The sequence below is a fragment of the Bubalus kerabau genome, chromosome 20, assembly GCF_029407905.1.
Source record: "Bubalus kerabau isolate K-KA32 ecotype Philippines breed swamp buffalo chromosome 20, PCC_UOA_SB_1v2, whole genome shotgun sequence".
NCBI lineage: Eukaryota > Metazoa > Chordata > Mammalia > Artiodactyla > Bovidae > Bubalus > Bubalus kerabau.
This window is the reverse complement of record NC_073643.1, coordinates 8,868,233-8,887,656: the sequence shown is the minus strand read 5'-3', so window position 1 is coordinate 8,887,656 and position 19,424 is coordinate 8,868,233. Positions and strand designations below refer to the sequence as shown.

General features: G+C 42.9%; 1 protein-coding gene across 2 annotated transcripts in view; it reads right to left on the bottom strand.

The window, feature by feature from the left end:
• Positions 1 to 17,254, bottom strand: part of CNOT10 (CCR4-NOT transcription complex subunit 10) — a 58,575-nt gene extending 41,321 nt beyond the window's left edge. The window contains exons 1-3 of one of the 2 annotated variants that reach the window (XM_055558327.1): positions 16,960 to 17,254; positions 1,599 to 1,693; positions 1,056 to 1,217 (exon numbers count right to left, since the gene is read on the bottom strand). In XM_055558327.1, the coding sequence (XP_055414302.1) occupies positions 1,056 to 1,217; positions 1,599 to 1,693; positions 16,960 to 16,981 (279 nt within the window). In that variant the 5' untranslated portion in view covers positions 16,982 to 17,254. The remainder of the gene's footprint in view (positions 1 to 1,055; positions 1,218 to 1,598; positions 1,694 to 16,959) is intronic. The other variant, XM_055558326.1, reaches the window with a different exon arrangement.
• Between the last annotated feature and the right edge of the window lie 2,170 nt (positions 17,255 to 19,424).

Genomic DNA, 19,424 nt, shown 5'->3' with positions numbered 1-19,424 from the left:
TTCTGGCTGTGCTGGGTCTTCACCATTGCACACAGACCTCCAGTTGCAGAGAGCGGGGCTTACTGTCCAGTCGCAGAGCAGGTGCTTCTCATCGTGGAGCACGGGCTCTAGGGGTGCGAGTTCTAGTAGATGGATCCCTGGTCAATCCTTGGGTCAGGAAGATCCCTTGGAGGGGGAAACGGCAACCTGTTCCTGTATTCTTCCCTGGAAAAGTCCTATGGACAGAGGAGCCTGGTGGGCTACAGTCCATGGGGTCTAAGAGTGGGATGCAACTGAGTGAATGGGCCCACAGTCACGCTACAGTATGGTGGTTCTCATGAATTTAGCACGGGGGCTCAAAAGCCAAACAGAACTGGGTTCACGTAGCTCTTATTACGTAAAAGCTTTGTGTCTTTGGACAATTTGCACAAGTCATCTGTACCTTAGCGTTCAAGTCTATTAAATGAGAAAAAAAATGTAGTAGCTACTTCATCGGGCTACTGGGAAGAATAAGAGATGTCCGACAGAGGTTCTTAGTTATGTAAGGTCTCATTGTGCGGTCAGCACTGAAGGTCTGCCACCAGCCCTCTTCAGTATCAAAGGTCTAACCTTGAGATGCTATTATGACCAGACCAATGACCAAGGCAAGTCCCAAACCGTAAATAAATTGTATCTTCTATTTAAAAAATTAATCATTTCCTGACCTCAAATGCTAAAACAATGACATTATTATTAATAATCAGATCTTTCAGTTATAAGTAAGATTATAATCTCAGCAGCTACATTTTTCATATATTTCTATTCTAATTCTTTCTCAAAACTCCAAAGCTCATTCAGATTTTGTATATTAGCTTATTCTGTTCAAGTTTAAAATGCAACAGAATGTAAGATCACATAGCATACCTTCATTTCCTAGAAAATGAATTGTATACAAATAAAACTAATACAAATGTTGCAGATACATTAGAAATTGTGCTACTAATATCAAATAAAAAGTCACATTAATTTTACTTTGCTAATTTCATTTCATAGAGAGCACCACAATATTTTATAATGAAATTCATGTATGGTATTACCTGATTCTTCAGCTGGTTAAGTGTTTGTCTCAAACTATCTGTTGTTGTCTGGTTACTTTTAAAAAACTCAGCTACTGCTGTATTCAAAATTATTTTATAATCATCTTTGTTTATATCTTGTAGACAAGCAAGATGTTGCAGACAGACATCGTAATTTCCAGCCTAAAACAAAAATACACAAAATCACATACCAACTTTAAGAACTTTACATTCATTTCCAAATATATTTCATTCATCTTTATTTAAAAGCTTTTACAAAGATATAATCCCCCTAAATATACTAAAGTCACTAGATGAAGTAATAGTCACATCAATTAAAAAACTGTGATATGATTTTGGAAACACAAAAACTTGGCAATGGCTCAGATTATTCCCATTCCTTTCACGATATTTAAACTCTAAAATTAAAGAAATTTAAACCTAAACCTACTCTCTGAAGCTAACTCTTAAATTAGTACAGAGCAAAGATCATAAATTTACGGTGAAAATATCACGCTTGACAGATTCTAAAAATGGAACAGATTAAGAGAAACCGTTTCTTACTGTGAAAGCTTGGAAAGCACTGGTGGACAACTCCTTCTCTTGATCAGTGATCCCAGAGGACGGACCTGGCCCTTCGTGCTTCTCTGCTCCCTGATCTGCAAACACACAAGTTTGATAGTTCTTGAGAAGTAACAGCTGTCCAGTGAACGCATCCCGAGTTTTCCTCTTGTCTTCTTCCTCCTGGAGTTGCCAAAGTCAGACCTTTCTCAACCACAATGAATAACTGGTATTTTTTATATTTATTTTTATTTTTTGGCCATGCAGCATGTGGGATCTTAGTTCCCAGACCTGGAATTAAACCCTGCCCCCTGCATTGGAAGTGCAGATTCTTAACCACTGAACCATCAGGAACGTTTGTTAACTAATGTTAATTCGTGAGGAATGAAGCATTCTTTCAAAAACTTAAAAAATGTCTCCCTTTGCTGTGGAAATCTTTATATAAGGATTACAGCTCTGTCCATTAGGACATCCAGGCTGAGAATATCGTGCTTTCTTCAAAATATCAGATCTGGGACTTCCCTGCCTACCAACGCAGAGGACACATGGGTTCAATCTCTGGTCCAGGAAGAATCCACATGCCACGGGGCTACCAAGCCCGTGCACCACAATTACTGAGTCAGTGCTCTAGAGCCCAGCAGCTGCAACTAGACAAAGCCTGCACGCAACAACGAACACCCAGCACAGCCAGAAAGAAGGAAAGAAAAACAAGTAACTCCTGTCTTAAAGAAAAGAACTAGATCTGCCTCCCACCACAGCAATACACCCCAAATCTCACATATTCAAGAACCTATGCCAGGCACAAAGAATTTATAAGCACATGTGAGGTGCCTTCAAGAAGTTTATCATCTGGTTAGGAAGTAGTAACGTTTAACAATGAGAAAATGACACCGATAAGAATTCATAGGTAATTACCAAGCAATGAAGGCTTTCATAGGCTTAGAAATCGAAAAGCCAGGATTAATACATTTAAAAAGCTTCCTTAATAGAAGTTTCCGTATATATTATTTCTGCCCTACAATTTACTGTTTTAAAAATTAGTTTTTTATTAAAAAAAAAAATCCCAAATAAATGCAAAAATCTCAGCTAATGCAAGTTTTAAACTACTCAAGGACAACACCTGTTGAGTCTGAGTGTAAATTGGTCAGACCTCCTGGGAAGTAATCACCAATACCTGTCCATGTACAACCTCTTGACCAAACAACCCCACTTCCAGGTATTCACTCTACAAATACACAAAGATGCTCACTGCAGCGCTGTTTATAATAGTGAATGACTAGAAATAAACATCCTTCAGTTAAGAAAACTGCTAAGTAAACTGTGGTACAGAAATACAATGGCACACTAAACAATTGTTAAAAGTTGAGTCCCGACAGTGCCTTGACGTGGAGAAACATCCTCAACATCTTCTTAAATAAAAGAAGCAGACTGCAAACAGTTTTATACAACAGAGCTCCATGTTTTATAAAAATACACAGATATTCTGAATGTATATAGAATAACATTTGGAAGGATAAACATCCAGTTTGTAGTTGTCACCTTCAGGGAGCGGGACAGAAGAGAGATTTGACTTTCCTTCCTATTGCTCTTAACTGTGAGACCCAGGAGGGCTCCGTCTATGGTGTTTTCCTGGATACAAAACTTTCTGACCCTTCCCCCTAACCCCCCCACCCCCACGTCCTGTCCCATTTCTTGCTTGTAGGAAAAAGCTTCCAACTCCTAGATCTTCCTTAAGTTCAAAGGGCAGATTCAAACAATAAACAGGGAAGATGGAGCAGTCGAGAAACGGCAGGGCAGGGCCCTGGTTCCTGCTCAAGGAATATATGTATCTCTGAGTTCTTTTGCAGGAACTCTGTCCCTACCCAATGGAGGATGGTAACTTCAGGCTGAGCACACGATTCTGGTTACCTCACCACCAGCCTATCAGAGAAAGCCACAAACCCTGCAGCTCTCAACCCAGGTTTTGCCTACAAAAACTTTTGGCTACAAACTGTTGGGGGAGTTTGGGGTTTTTTTAGCACAAGCTACCCATTCTCCTTTCTCGGCCCTGCAATAAACCTTTTTCTGCTCCAAACTCTGACATCTTGGTTTGGCCTCACTGTGCCTCAGGCACACAAACTTGCATTTGACAACAACTGTCTAAATTTTTACAATGATCACTGATCACTTTTTTTTTTTTAAGTTTTATTTTTAAATGCCTGCCTAGGGACTTTCAGTGTTCCAGTGGCTAAGGCTTCACACTCCCAATCCAGGAGGCTGGGTTTCGGGCCTGGTGGAGGAACTCGATGCCTGGTGGAGGAACTAGACTCCACAAGCTGCAACTAGGGCCCGGTGTAGCCAAATAAACAAATAAAAACAAACATTAAATAAATGTCTGTCTAAAACTAATGTTAAGGTTTATAAGTAAGATAAGGGGTCTAGTGACCGCAGATCTATCAGAGGAGACTGTGGCGGGGCCGGGGGGGGCGGGTTGCTTCTGGATTTGTGAGAGTTCATTAAACCACAGGCACCCTTATGGCATGGGCATTTTTTGGTGGGGCTGCACTGCTCAGCATGTGGGGTCTTATTTCCCTGACCATGGATCAAACCTGTGCCCCCTGCAGCAGAAGTGTGGAGTCTTAACCACTGGACTACATGGGAAGTCCTGGTATTTTTTGATAATGGCCTAGAAAACTGTTTTCCAGGAGCATGTCAAAGAACCCAGTGTCAAAAGACCTGATTTTAGGAAGCCCTTAGTTCAGTTCAGTTGCTCAGTCATGTCAGACTCTTCGCAACCCCATGGACTGTAACACACTAGGTTTTCCTGTCCATCACCGACTCCTGGAGCTTGCTCAAACTCATGTCCATCGAGTCGGTGATGCCATCTACCATCTCATCCTCTATATTCCCCTTCTCCTTCTGACTTCAATCTTTCCCAGCATCACGGTCTTTTCTAATGAGTCAGTTCTTCACATCAGGTGGCCAAAGTATTGGCGCTTCAGTCTCAGCATCAGTCTTTCCAATGATTTCTTTTAGGATTGACTGGTTTGATCTCCTTGCAGTCCAAGGGACTCTCAAGAGTCTTCTCCAACACCACAGTTCAAAAGCATCAATTCTTCGGCGTTCCACTTTCTTTATAGTCTAACTCTCTCACATCCATACATGACTACTGGAAAAATCATAGCTTTGACTATAAAGACCTGTGTCAGTAAAGTAATGTATCTGCTTTGTAATATGCTGCCTAGGTTGGTCATAGCTTTTCTTCCAAGGAGCAAGCATCTTTTAATTTCATGGCTGCAATCACCATCTGCAGTGATTTTGGAGCCCCCCAAAATAAAGTCTGTCACTGTTTCCCCATCTATTTGCCATGAAGTGATGGGACCGGATGTCATGATCTTTGTTTTTTGAATATTGAGTTTTAAGCCAACTTTTTCACTCTCCTCTTTCACTTTCTTCAAGAGGCTTTTTAGTTCCTCTTCACTTTCTGCCATAAGGGTGGTGTCATCTGCATATCTGAGGTTATTGATATTTCTCCCGGCAATCTTGATTCCAGCTTGTGCTTCACCCAATCCAGCATTTTGCATGATGTACTCTGCATATAAGTCAAATAAGCAGGGTGACAATATACAGCCTTGACATACTCCTTTTCCTATTTGGAACCAGTCTGTTGTTCCACAACCAGTTCTAACTGTTGCTTCTTGACCTGTATACAGATCTCAGGAGGCAGGTCAGGCGGTCTGGTATTCCCATCTCTTTAAGAATTATCCACAGTTTGTTGTGATCGACACAGTCAAAAGGTTTGGCGTAATCAATGAAGCAAAAGTAGATGTTTTTCTGGAATTCTTTTGCTTTTTCGATGATCCAGTGGATGTTGGCAATTTGATCTCTGGTTCCTCTGCCTTTTCTAAATCCAGCTTGAACATGTGGAAGTTCTTGGTTCATATACTGTTGAAGCCTGGCATGGAGAATTTTGAGCATTACTTTGCTGGTGTGTGAGATGAGCATGTGGAAGCCCTGGCCAGGCACATAACAACAGCCAGTAAAGACTCCCAGTTTCCCTATCGTCACAGTACAATGAAAACACATGTCTTAGAATTAGTCACATTTCCAGTCTGGTCTTCCCTTGGCCACCTATCCCTTTGCTTAGAGATGTAACTAAATATTAGCTTCCTTCCCACCTTCCCTATCACAGAACTAAGGACTCCACTGTGGCTTTTTTTAAACAAAATACTTATTTCTGCACTTTAAATATACAAATAAACAATGAATTACATTTAGTGTGAACAGCTCCTTAGATCACTGTGAAACCCCTATTTTTAGACTGAATACTCTTGAGAATCACCACATACTTTAAAACAAAATGCAACTTGTGAACTTATCTAAGACAGATCTGCTACCAAAAAAAAAAAAAGGTATTCCGGTATTTGGGTTTATAAGAAGTGTTACTTCTGATAATTAAAGTTACATAAATTAGTATTTCATTTCCACTTTGCATACAGATAGATAAGAACTGAGTCCTAACAGAGGAAAAACTAATAGTTTGATGAAGAGAGCTCACTGGTTTGAGAAGACTCTGTCAAACAGAGTCTTTTTCATTAAAAAGCTAGTAACAGTGAGTTTCTGTTAAGTCAACTGCTTACACAATACACCTGCCTGGCAAAACTTTCAAGTGCCCAATTACAGTAAAGACCAATTTCTTTAAAATGTGTAAAACTAAGGACACAGGATTTCAGGATCCCCAAAAAGCAAAGTATGAGTTTAGATTGAGATGGAACCTCAACTCTAGGTAAAGTCAACATATTAACAATGAACATAGATATTAATACTTAAAAAAATTATTAAAGGAAACCTGACGTATCTCCCCTCATACAGAAGTACACTAAATTGAAACCAAATACCCCAAATTCTTAGTTTGCCGTCAAGTTATCTCCACAGCTTCTTCTAAAAATACAGCCTCCCTACATTAGATGCCATTCTTTAACAGGGCTTCTGGGTCCAAATGTCATTTATAAATTGTGAGTTATAAATACAGGGCAGAGGGAAACACAAGACAATTCACCAAGTCACTGAAGAGTCAAGCTTCTACTTTCCACCAGAACAGATTGGTTCATGTGGCCACTGCTACCATTATCCCCTAGAAACCGTGGTGGTGATGGTTTAGTCGCTTCAGTCGTGTCCAACTCCGCGACCCCATGGACTGTAACCCACAAGTCCACCAGGCTCCTCTGTCCATGGGCTTCTCCAGGCAAGAACACTGGAGTGGGTGGCTGTTTCCTCCTCTAAGGAATCTTTCCCACCCAGGGATCAAACCCAGGTCTCCTGCGCTACAGGCAGGAGACTGAGCCACCAGGGAAGCCCCTGCTGCTGCTGCTACTGCTAAGTCGCTTCAGTCGTGCCCAACTCTGTGCGACCCCATAGACGGCAGCCTACCAGGCTCCCCCTTCCCTGGGATTCTCCAGGCAAGAACACTGGAGTGGGTTGCCATTGCCTTCTCCAATGCATGAAAGTGAAAAGTGAAAGTAAATCTCCTAAAATCCTCTAAATAAGGACAGAAGCACGTTGATAAGCTAGACTCTAAGGCTGACAAGAGACTCTGAAACAGACATTTTAGAGAACTGAGCTCATAAACAGCCTCTTACATGTTGCTGCTGCTGCTGCTAAGTCACTTCAGTGGTGTCCAACTCTGTGCGACCCCAGAGGCGGCAGCCCACCAGGCTTCCCCGTCCCTGGGATTCTCCAGGCAAGAACACTGGAGTGGGTTGCCATTTCCTTCTCCAGTGCATGAAAGTGAAAAGTGAAAGTGAAGTCGCTCAGTCGTTCCCGACTCTTAGTGACCCCATGGACTGCAGCCTACCAGGCTCCTCTGTCCATGGATTTTCAAGGCAAGAGTACTGGAGTGGGGTGCCATTGCCTTCTCTGTCTTACATATTAACCAGCCATTATTCTACTTACATTCTTTTACTTCAAGATAAAACTTAAGGGAAAAAAATACTACTTCAATGAGATTATTATTTTTATTTTCCTTATCTTTATGCACTTTTCAAGTTTTCTCCAAGGAATAGTCTCTAAAACATTCATTTTGGAGGTAACTGACTTCTTACCAGAAAGAGTCTGCACATAATTCCACAATGTGTCTTTATTTGTCCAAAAATAGTCTCCGTTGCCAACTGCAAGAGTATATGACCGTTCATCCATAAGCTTGACCTTCCTTCTACTCTGGCCTAATGAACAGGGCTGACCATTGAGGCGTACAGAGCTCTTTGGCACACAAACCTTGACGTTTTTTAAGCCAACAGGCTTCATTTCTAACCAAACAATTAGGTTTAAACTAAGTAGAAAAGAAACACACCACTTTCCCCAAACTGAAAAAAGTCAGTTAACTGAAAGCCCAGACAGATTCCAGTACAGAATGTTAACAATTCAAATCTGATTGGAGGAGGATCTTCCATACAAGTTACACTTTTCCAAGTAGAGCTCCGATGAGGTTCAAGGAAAGAAAATTTTCCCCCAAGACAAAAGAAATGAAGGCCTAATGAAGTCCGCTGCTATACTTGCAAAACAATGTTGATGCCTTTGTGAAGGAAAATTTTAAATAAGAAGGATGCCATTTCAAAGAAAAATAATTCAGGTTTACTAAAGCCACCATCCAGCCAAGGTTCACAAACCTCACATGTGGTTTTCTATCACTGGACCAAGTATACCTGTCTTAGCAAAGTCCTACATACGATGGCTGCTTTCTCCACAGCTCAGAGGAGTACCATGTGACCAGCAACGCTACAGACTTGAACACAGGAGAGATAAAGAATAGAACAGCAAGCACCAGGAATATCAGCACACTCTGGGGAAGACAGGCAAAGCAGAACACTACCAGTGCAGATAAGCATTTTTATTTTCATACCTGAGAGTAGTTTGGGGGCATAGATTTACTATAGTTTTCAGATATTAATACTTATTAATCTATGAGCTCAGAAAGCTGAAATTTTTCCTCAAACTTATACATTCAACTTAGATCCTCTTACTCTATTTGGAGTTTTCATTTAAAGGGCTGTGATGAATGTTTGATTTCACTTACACTTTCAAACATAAAATTTTAACCACTTTAAATAATTTAATATAACCCATTTTAGCAACAATCTTTGACTTAAAAATACAAAATTTCCTAAGAACTCAAACAGCTTATAAATTTAAAAAATTAAGCTTATGAGAACAGTGACTCTTTAATTATGTGCATGCAATATAAAGGCTTCAATTTACAATCACAACTCTAAGTCCATTATTTACTCAATTATACATTTTAAATTGGAATTATAAGACAATTCTTAAATGTTAAAAACGCTTAAAATATCTTATGTAGGTCACTTAAAGATAATTTATGTACAGACTCCATTAACTACATTTTGATTAAAAAATAAAAAGGTTTAAAAAAAACCACCGATTCCTTATTGGACTGTGAAAAAAGCAAATGGCAAGACAGTATTGCACAGTTTATTTTTCTTTGGCATACATATACACATATACATGGTTCTCCCTGGAGGCTCAGGTGGTAAAGAATCTGCCTGCAATGTGGAAGACTGGGGTTCAACCCCTGGGTGGGGAAGATCTCCTGGAAAAGGGATGACAACCCACTCTAGTATTCTTGCCTGGAGAATTCCATGGACAGAGGAGCCTGGAGGGCTACAGTCCATGGGGTTGCAAAGAGTCGGACACGTGTGTGTGTGTGTGTGTGTGTGCGTGTATGAATACATATTTGATGTGAGCTTGGATAGTCTGGAAGAACACACAAACTCAGTTACCTGGAGAGTGCGATTGGGCAGAAGTGATAGAGGACTTCATATTTTTTACCTTATATACTTAATAACAATCAAAGCGTTGGGGGTGTTTAAAATAAAATAAAAGTAGCCTTGGCTTAAAGTTCTCTCATTTTGTTCTTCCTACCATTTAAAAAAAAACTGTTATTGGAGTACAGCTGTTTTACAGTGTTGTGTTAGTTTCTACTGTACAGCAACATGAACCAGTTATACGTATACATATATCCCCTCGTTTTTGGACTGCCTTCCCATGGAGGTCACCACAGAGCACCGAGTGGAGTTCCCTGTGCTGGTTCCCCGTGCTGCACCCTAGGTTCTCGTGAGTCCTCTATTTTATACATAGTATCAGTAGTGATACATGTCAGCCCCAGTCTCCCAGTTCCTCCCACATTCCTCCTTTCCCCTTGGTGCCCATATATTGGTTCTCTATGTCTGCATGTCTATTTCTACTTCACAAATAAGATTGTCTATTTCAATTTTTTCAGATTGCACGTGTATGCGTTAATACATGATATTTGTCTTTTTCCTTCTGACCTACTTCACTCTATACGACGGTCACCAGGTCCTTTCATGTCTTCTCGCCATTTTTACAGTCATCCTGGCTCAAGATTTCAAAGCCATCTTTAAATACTCTTCTCCTGACTTCCTATTACTCATCTGGTCGTCTTTCCCTTTTTCAGGTAATCAGCAAACACACACCTCACCTCAGCTGATGGTCACAAACTATAACCAGGTGAGGTAAATACATCAGGAAGCTATTAGGAATAAATTAAAAGACTATTAGGACCCCCATTTTACAAATGAAGAAACAGGCTCAATTTAGAACCTTTCTCAAGGAGCAAGGCTTCATGCTCACCAACTAGTCCCAGTTATCCACAAGTTCTGCCAATTTCACTCCTTCAAAGATTCTCACACCTGCCCCTCTTCTCCATCAACCCCTACCCTAAAGTAATACTAGTCAGTATTTTTAAAAACCAGGGCCTACATTGAGCCCATTTAACCCCTTTCCAAAACTGTGAGGTAGATATAATCATTCTCTTTCTCCACACAGGAAAACTGAGGCTTAAAAAAATGGTTTCTTTAAAAAATCTGCCCAAGGTCACACAAATAACAAGTAGCACAAGCAGGATGAACCTAGGCTGTCTGATTTCACACCCCAGGCTCCTAACTCTTCATCACTTACCTGGCTCACTTAAAACAAGAACTCATGGACTAGTGGCTAAGACTTCGAGCTCTCAAGGCAGGGTGCCCGGGTTCTCTTTCTGGTCAGAACTAGATCTCTCACGCTGCCACTAAAAGGTCTTGGATGCCCCTGCCGAAATCTCTAAGGCTCCTCTTTAGTTAGAAAGAAATCCTACCTTCTTCCATGGCCTGTACAAGGCTGGAAGAAGCTGACCTCTGCCACAATTCTAACCGCCTCTTGCCATGCTTCTTCTGCTGACTAGGCTATGAATATGCTGAGTGCTTTGATACACACCAGCTGTTGGTCTAGGAGCTGGAGGTAGCACACGACTAAACAAACATGCCTGTCCTCACGGTGCTTAGGCTCCAGGGGTCTTCCTGCTGTCCAAGGGGTCTGCACAGTGGATACTCCTCCCACCTGGTATCCTTCTTCCCCCATTCGGCCCGCTGGCTCTTTATCGTCAGGGTCTTGTTCAAATGTCGTCTCTAACAGAGCCCTTCCTCCTCTCATCAATCCACTCAAAGTAGGATCCCTGCTCTCAGTTATCCTTTATCCTCTTATTTTCTCTTCACATTTCTTTTGGGGGGGCCACACCATGCATCATGTGAGATCTTAGTTCCCTGGCCAGGGATGGAACCCACGCTCCCTGTAGAGGAAGCGTGGATTCTTCACCACTGAATCCCTAGGAGAGTCCGTCTTCACAATTTATCACAGCTTGAAATCCTAGTTATTTCTTACATTGTTTACATATTTATCTGCCTTTCATGTATATTACAAGCTCCATGAGGACAGAGACTTTGCAGTGCCTGGCAGGGTAGGCTAAACTGGTGAATATTACTGAATAAATTAATCCACAACATTAGCTGGTTTCAGTCTCTGGGCTTCCAGTTTTGTTTTATTTAACTCTATCCTTACCTACTTATTACAAAGTCAACCTGATTATCCAGGCAGGAAGTTTCCTACAGTGTGGGCTATAAGCTTAAACCAATCAAAGCAACAATCACTCTAAACCCTATTTTTCTGTGACACATATTACACAGCTCTTCCCAAGTGGGAGGGTCACTGTTACGGGGCTGTCTCTAACACACTGAAGAGCAGACCGTCAAAAGCAGGGGCTGTGTCACATCCATTTCTTCAACATCAAAGGCAGGGCTTGGCACTCAATTCTGGCAAACCAAAGAACGATTAAGTAGAAGAATAACAGAGGTAAGACTTGAAACCTAGATAGATTTCAGAGCTAAAAAGGTCATTCCAGGCAAGGGCACTGATATGGACAAGTAGGTATGGTAAAGCTGGGGGAGACACAATGTCCTAAACTGAGAAGGAATATGCTGGTCACCTTTCCCTTCATGGATAGCAGCCTTATTGTGGTTTTGCAACTCAATGAAGCTATGAGCCATGCCATGCAGGGCCCAAAGATGATGGGTCACAGTGAAGAGTTCTGACAAAACGTGGTCCACTGGAGGAGGAAAAGGCAATGCACTCCAGTATTCTTGCCTGGAGAACCCATGGACATGAGTACATGTATGAAAGGCAAAAAGATATGACACTGGAAGGTGAGCCCCCAGGTTGGAAGGTGTCTTATATGCTACTTGGGAAGCTGCTACTGCTGCTAAGTCACTTCAGTCGTGTCCAACTCTGTGCGACCCCATAGACGGCAGCCCACCAGGCCCCGCCGTCCCTGGGATTCTCCAGGCAAGAACACTGGAGTGGGTTGCCATTTCCTTCTCCAATGCAGGAAAGTGAAAAGTGAAAGTGAAGTCACTCAGTCGTGTCCGACTCTTAGCAACCCCATGGACTGCAGCCTTCCAGGCTTCTCCATCCATGGGATTTTCCAGGCAAGAGTACTGGAGTGGGGTGCCATTGCCTTCTCCGAGCAGAGGGCAATTACCAATAGCTCCAGAAAGAATGAAGTGGCTGGGCCAACATGGGAACAACACTCAGCTATGGATGTGTGTAGTGTGAAGTCTGATGCTGTAGAGAACAATACTGCATAGGAACCTGGAATGTTAGGTCCATTAATCAAGACAAATTGGGCGTGGTCAAGCAGGAGATGGCAAGAGTGAACATCAACATCTTAGGAATAAGTGAACTAAAACGGATGGGAATGGGTGAATTTAATTCAGATGACCATCTACCACTGTGGGCAAGAATCCCTTAGAAGAAACTGAGTTGCCCGCATGGTCAACAAGAGTCCAAAATGCATTACTTGGGTGCAGTCTCAAAAACAATGAAATAATCTTGGTTCGTTTCCAAGGCAAACCATTCAACATCATAGTAATTCAAGTCTATTCCCCAACCATTGATGTTGAAGAAGCTGAAGTTGACCAGTTCTATGAAGACCTATGGGCTTCCCTAGTGGCTCAGATGGTAAAGAATCTGCCTGCAATGCAGGAGACCCGGGACTGATTCCTGGGTCAGGAAGATCCCCTGAAGAAGGGAATGGCTACCCACTCCAGTATTCTTGCCAAGAGAATTCCAAGGACGGAGGAGCTTCTAGAACGAACACCAAAAAAAAAAAAGACGTCCTTTTCATCATAGGGGATTGGCATGCAAAAGTAGTAAGTCCAGACAAACCCAGAATAACAGGCAAGTTTGGCCACAGAGTAAAAATGAAGGAGGGCAAAGGCTAACAAGAGTTTTGTCAAGAGAACATGCTGGTCATATCAAATACCCTTTTCCCACAACCCAAGAGAAGACTCTACACATGGACATCACCAGATGATCGATACCGAAATCAGACTGATTATGTTCTTTGCAGCCAAAGATACAGACTCTGTATACAGTCAGCAAAAACAAGACTTGGGGCTGAATGTAGTTCAGATCATGAGCTCCTTATTGCAAAATTCAGGCTTAAACTAAAGAGAGTAGATAAAACCACTAGGCCTTTCACGTATGACCTAAATCAAATTCCTTATACAGTGGAGGTAATGAACAGATTCGAGGGATTAGATCTGGAGTGCCTGAAGAATTATGGACAGAGGTTTTTAACACTGTACAGGAGGCAGTGAACAAAACCATTCCAAAGAAAAACAAATGCAATAAGGCAAAGTGGCTGTCTGAGGAGGCTTTCCAAATAGCTGAGGAAAGAAAAGAAATGAAAGGCAAGGGACAAAGGGAAAGCTATACCCAACTGAATGCAGAGTTCCAGAGAACAGCAAAGAGAGACCAGAAGGCCTTCTTAAGCGACCAATGCAAAGAAATAGAGGAAAACAATAGAATGGGAAAGACTAAAGATCTCTTAAAGAAAATTAGAGATATCAAGGGAACATTTCATCCAAGGATGGACACAATAAAGGACAGAAATGGTATGGACCTAACAGAAGCAGAAGAGATTAAGAGGTGGCAAGAATACACAGAAGAACTGTACAAAAAAGGTCATAATGACTAAGATAACCACAGTGGTGTGGTCACTCACCTAGAGCCAGACATCCTGGAATGTGAAGTCAAGTGGGCCTTAGAAAGGAAGCATCACTAGGAACAAAGCTAGTGGAGGTGATGGAATTCCAGCTGAGCTATTTCAAATCCTGAAAGATGATGCTGTTAAAGTGCTATAGTCAATATGTCATCAAATTTGGAAAACTCAGTAGTGGACTGGAAAACTGGCTACAGGACTGGAAGAGGTCAGTTTTCATTCCAATCCCAAAGAAAGGCAATGCCAAAGAATGTTCCAACTACTGTACAATTGCACTCATTTTACATGTTAGCAAGGTAATACTCAAAATCCTTCAAGCAAGGCTTCAACAGCGCCTGAACTGAGAACTGCCAGATATACAAGCTGGGTTTCGAAGGGGCAGAGGATCCAGAGATGGAATTGTCAATGTTCTTTGGAACATGGAAGAAGCAAGGGAGTTCCAGAAAAACTTCTGCTTCAGTAAAGCCTTTGACTGTGTGGATCACAACAAATTGTGGAAAATTCTTAAAGAGATGGGATTACCAGACCACCTTAACTGTCTCCTGAGAAACTTGTATGTGGCTAAAAAGCAACACTTAGAACTGGATGTGGAACAACTGACATGCAAAATTAGGAAAGGAGTACAACAAGGCTGTATATTGTCACCCTGGTTATTTAACTTCTATGCAAAGTTCATCGTGTGAAATGCCAGGCTGGATGAAATAACAAGCTGGAATCAAGACTGCTGGAAGTATCAACAACCTCAGATACACAGATTATACCACTCTAATGGCAGAAAGCAAAGAGGAAAGAAAGAGCCTCCTGATGAGGGTGAAAGAGGAGAGTGAAAAAGCTGGCCTGAAATTCAACATTCGAAAAACTAAGATCACGGCATCTGGTCCCATCACTTCATGGCAAACAGAAGGGGAAAAAGTGGAAGCAGTGATAGACTGGCATGTATAGTCAAAGCTACGGTTTTTCTAGTAGTCATGGTTTTTCTAGTAAGGATGTGAGAGTTGGACCATAAAGAAGGCTGAGCACTTAAGAATTCATGCTTTCAAACTGTGGTGCTGGAGAAGACTCTTGAGAGCCCCCTGGACTGCAAAGAATTCAAACCAGTCAATCCTAAAGGAAATCAAGCCTGAATATTCACTGGCAAATAAATATATATATATATTTATTAGTATATAATAATTGTTGCTGAAACTCCAATACTTTGGCCACCTGATGTGAAGAGTGAACTCACTGGAAAAGACTCTGATGCTGGGAAGGATTGAAGGCAAGAGGAGAAGGGGGCGGCAGAGGATGAAATGGTTAGACAGCATTATGGAGTCAATGGACAAGAATTTTAGCAAACTCTGGGAGAGAGTGGAGGACAGAGGAGCCTGGCAGGCTACCGTCCATGGAATCACAAAGAGTAGGATATGACTTAGCACCTGAACAACAACATGCTGGTCCCTTTGGTTCAGACTTGGACTGCTGCTGCTGCTAAGTCGCTTCAGTCGTGTCCGACTCAGTGTGACCCATAGATGGCAGCCCACCAGGCTCCCCCGTCCCTGGGATCCTCCAGGCAAGAACACTGGAGTGGGTTGCCATTTCCTTCTCCAATGCATGAAAGTGAAAAGTGAAAGTGAAGTTGCTCAGTCGTGTCTGGTTCTTAGTGACCCCATGGACTGCAGCCTACCAGGCTCCTCCGTCCATGGGATTTTCCAGGCAAGAGTACTGGAGTGGGGTGCCATCGCCTTCTCCATCAGACTTGGACAGGCCAAGCTTATCCCTGTGTGGAACTTTCTCTCAACCCACCCCTCCCCATTCCATGAGGCTCACTTCATTTCATTGGGCTCAACCATCACCTCACGAAAGGCTTTTCCTGACCAGCCTACCTAAAATTCTCTAGCACGCTCTAAATGCTTAGCCCCACTTTCTAGATCTTTTCTCTTGTTTTTCTTAGATTACTGAAGAGATGTTCTAATGATTTTACTTATCTGTACCTGTATTACGATTGGCACGGTCCCCTGAAGTAGGAAATGGCAACGCCATCCACTATTCTTGCCTGGAAAATTTCATAGACAGAGGAGCCTGACGGGCTACAGTCCACGGGGTTGAAAAGAGTCAGCAACTGAGCACACACGCATGTATCAGGATTGGCTCACTTTAATATCAAATCCAGTTTGTCAATTATTGAGATCAGGATCTAATTAAAAAATCCTGGAGCACATTTTCTTTTCCCTCTTAAAAAATATATAAATTTTATTGTAAAAAGTCTGTGTTGACCACTTCTAAAACCTGTAATTTAAGCGCCTTCCAACAAAACGTGGATGGATGCCACAGAGAACATTATTTCCTTACAGGAAACAGGTATCAAGATCGTCCCAGAGGTAGGCAGGAAAGAATTTTATATTCCTCAAATAGAGAAGAGTCTAGGAATGGAATAGTAATCCATAAAGAAAACCGTTGAGATTAATCTTGATGAACTAGAGGGAAAAAGGTTCTAAATAACAAGGCACTAGAGAGCACAGACCGAAGTGAGACACGATAACGTTATGCCTATTTCAATAAGTGGTTTCGACAAAGTTAATTACACAGGACGTCGCGGACCACAGGCAGGCTGGTGTGGCCGAAGCCACCCAGGTAAGTGTCGTAGCCTGAGCCACGGGCATCACGGCGCTGCGTCTCCGGGGTGAACTTTCCTTGCTCTGCCTTCCCCAGTGGGAAGTCGAAAAGTCTGTGAAACGGCCATCTAGACTCATGCTTTTTAAACCAGAGAAATTCCGAAGAGCAAGGCAAAGGCGAACAGAAGCGGCTTCGTGTTGCACTTGGTAAGAAACTACTGGACCTCGGGCCCAAAGACTCACATTAGCGGCGGCCGAGGGAGGGTCTAAGGGAGAGAAATGCACGCCCCAAAGAGAGCAGCCCCGAAGTCTCCACCTGGGGCCCCGCGGCAGCAGCGCAGGGTCTGCCCGCTCCCGCCGCTCCAGCGCGCGGGCGCGGGCGCCTCACCTGCAGGCTTGTCTGCAGCCATCTTCCCGCCTCGGCTCGGATTCTTCCCTGCAGGTGGCGTGGCCTCCACTCCAGCTGCCCAGCTGGCTGCTGTCCTGGACGTCGGAGGACGAGCCTGCGCCCACCCCGGCTCCGGGTCCCTGGGTTCCGGCCTGGGGAGTGGGCAGACGGCGGGCTAAGGAAGTGACGAAGGCTAGTTCGCGTCGTCTAGCAACAGCACCAGCAGCGTCCCCTGCCCGAGGGGCGCCACTGCCTCCACTTCTGCGCGGCTTCCGCCCCGCGGAGTCCCCTGACACACTACTTCCGGGCGCCGAGGCCACCGTGGGAACTGCGCCTGGCCCCGCCCTACGCCAGCGTCCTCGCTGCCCCGCCCCCACGGCGTGAGCGCGCCGGCCGGCGTGCGCGCGCTCGCTCGCTGGCTCGCCTGCGCGTGGGCTGGCCGGGCTGGGCTGGGCTGTACGGGGTCCCTTGTGCTTACACGGATAACAGTTGGTAACAATTGATGAGTATTGGAATTCTTGTCCCTTATTTCGCATGAAACCAAACTACACCTCATATCTATGTGTTAAGCATTGAGCCTTGCACTTGGCTTGTACACCTGTAAGAATTTCTCACAGCTTTGTGAGAAAGCCCAGTTGCGGGTCCGTGTTTGAAAGCAAAATAAAACATTTTATTTTAGAAGTTTTAGATTTACAGGAAAATTGCAGATGATACTTGGAGCTCTTGCGTACTCCTCACCTAGTTTCCCTTGTTGTGAGCATCTTGATTAATTATTCAAGACGTACCCTACTGAGGTACGTCTGTCACATATGAGAAACCACCTCGGTTGATATATTAGTATTAACTTTTAAATTCAGCGTTTAAAAAATTAAAAAAAAATTTTTTTTTCAGCTAGTGTCCCTTTTCTGTTCCAGGATCTTGTCCAAGATGCCACATTAAATTTATTCATGTGTCCTTAGGCTTTTGTTTGACTGTGCCCCGCGGCTTGTGCCATCTTAGTTTCCCTCTCCAGGTATCTAACCTAGGCGGCCATCCGATTCCTAATCACTGGACCGCCAGGGAGTTCCCTCCTTAGGCTCTTCTTGACTGATCACTTCTCAGATTTTCCTTGTTCTTGATGACTTTGACAGCTTTGAAGAATACTGGTTAGGACTTATGAAGAATGGACCTGGATTTGGGTCTATACAGGTAATGGCAACCCACTCCAGTACTCTTGCCTGGAAAATCCCATGGTCAGAGCAGCCTGGTCGCGAAGAGTCGGACACGACTGAACGACTTCACTTTCACTTTTCACTTTCATGCATTGGAGAAGGAAATGCCGACCCACTCCAGTGTTCTTGCCTGGAGAATCCCAGGGACGAGGGAGCCTGCTGGGCTGCCGTCTATGGGGTCGCACAGAGTCGGACACGACTGAAGCGACTTAGCAGCAGCAGCAGTGTTTTTTCATGGTGAGACTAGGGTAATAGGTTTTAGGGAGAAAGACCGCAGAAGTGACTAGCCGTTAGTGTTGCTGCAGATGGTGTTATTTCATTCTTCTTTATGGCTGGATAGTATTCCATTGCTGTATAAACCACATCCTCTTTACATGGACATTTATTTTATATTGTGGTTATAACCCAATATTACATGATCTTGTTGCTCAAATTGTTTCAGCTTTTTTAATTGGGAACTTTTTCAGGTTTGCTCCATGTCCCTTTAACATGGTTGCCCATTAAAAAAAAACAACCCTAATTCATATTAATATATACACAGAGAAGTACACAAAGCATAAACACTGATTTTTGAATTTTCATCATCTCAGCATATCCACATAACTAGCACCCAGAGAAAGGATGACAGGTTACCCACCTGCAGAAGCCCCCTCGTGCCTCCTCCCATCCCCCCCACAAGGGTGATTCCTAACTGACGGCTAACCCCATTGATTATTTACCTGTTTTCAAACTGAATAAGAGTGGATCACAGTATATTTTCTTGAGAATCTGGCTTCTTTTGCTCCGTCTTACAAGATGTGTCCACGTTGAGCGAAGTTAGTTTCTCACTGTTACGTAATGTACCATTACACAAATGTATCATAATTGAGGTATTCATTTACTGCTGAGTAGTTGGGTATTTTGTCTATGCCTAATAAGGCCGATATGAATATTCTAGTATGTCTTTTGATGAGTATGTTAGAACCCACATAAAAAGACACCTGAAGTGTTTATTGATCTTGCTGCTGCGAGGAGCCTCCCAATAAAAAAGGAATTAGCAGGAAATTAATAGAATTTGGGCACTTGCTGGATGATTTTATTTTATTTTATTTATTTATTTTTTTAAATCATTTTATAGAACTTTTCTCCTAAGTTGAATCTCTGATGGTCTTACCACCCCTATGACTTTTATAGGATTTATCAGCAGCATGGATTCTTGGATGAATTGTTAGATTGGAGCACCAACTGAAGCTCTTACCACACATCTCACACTTG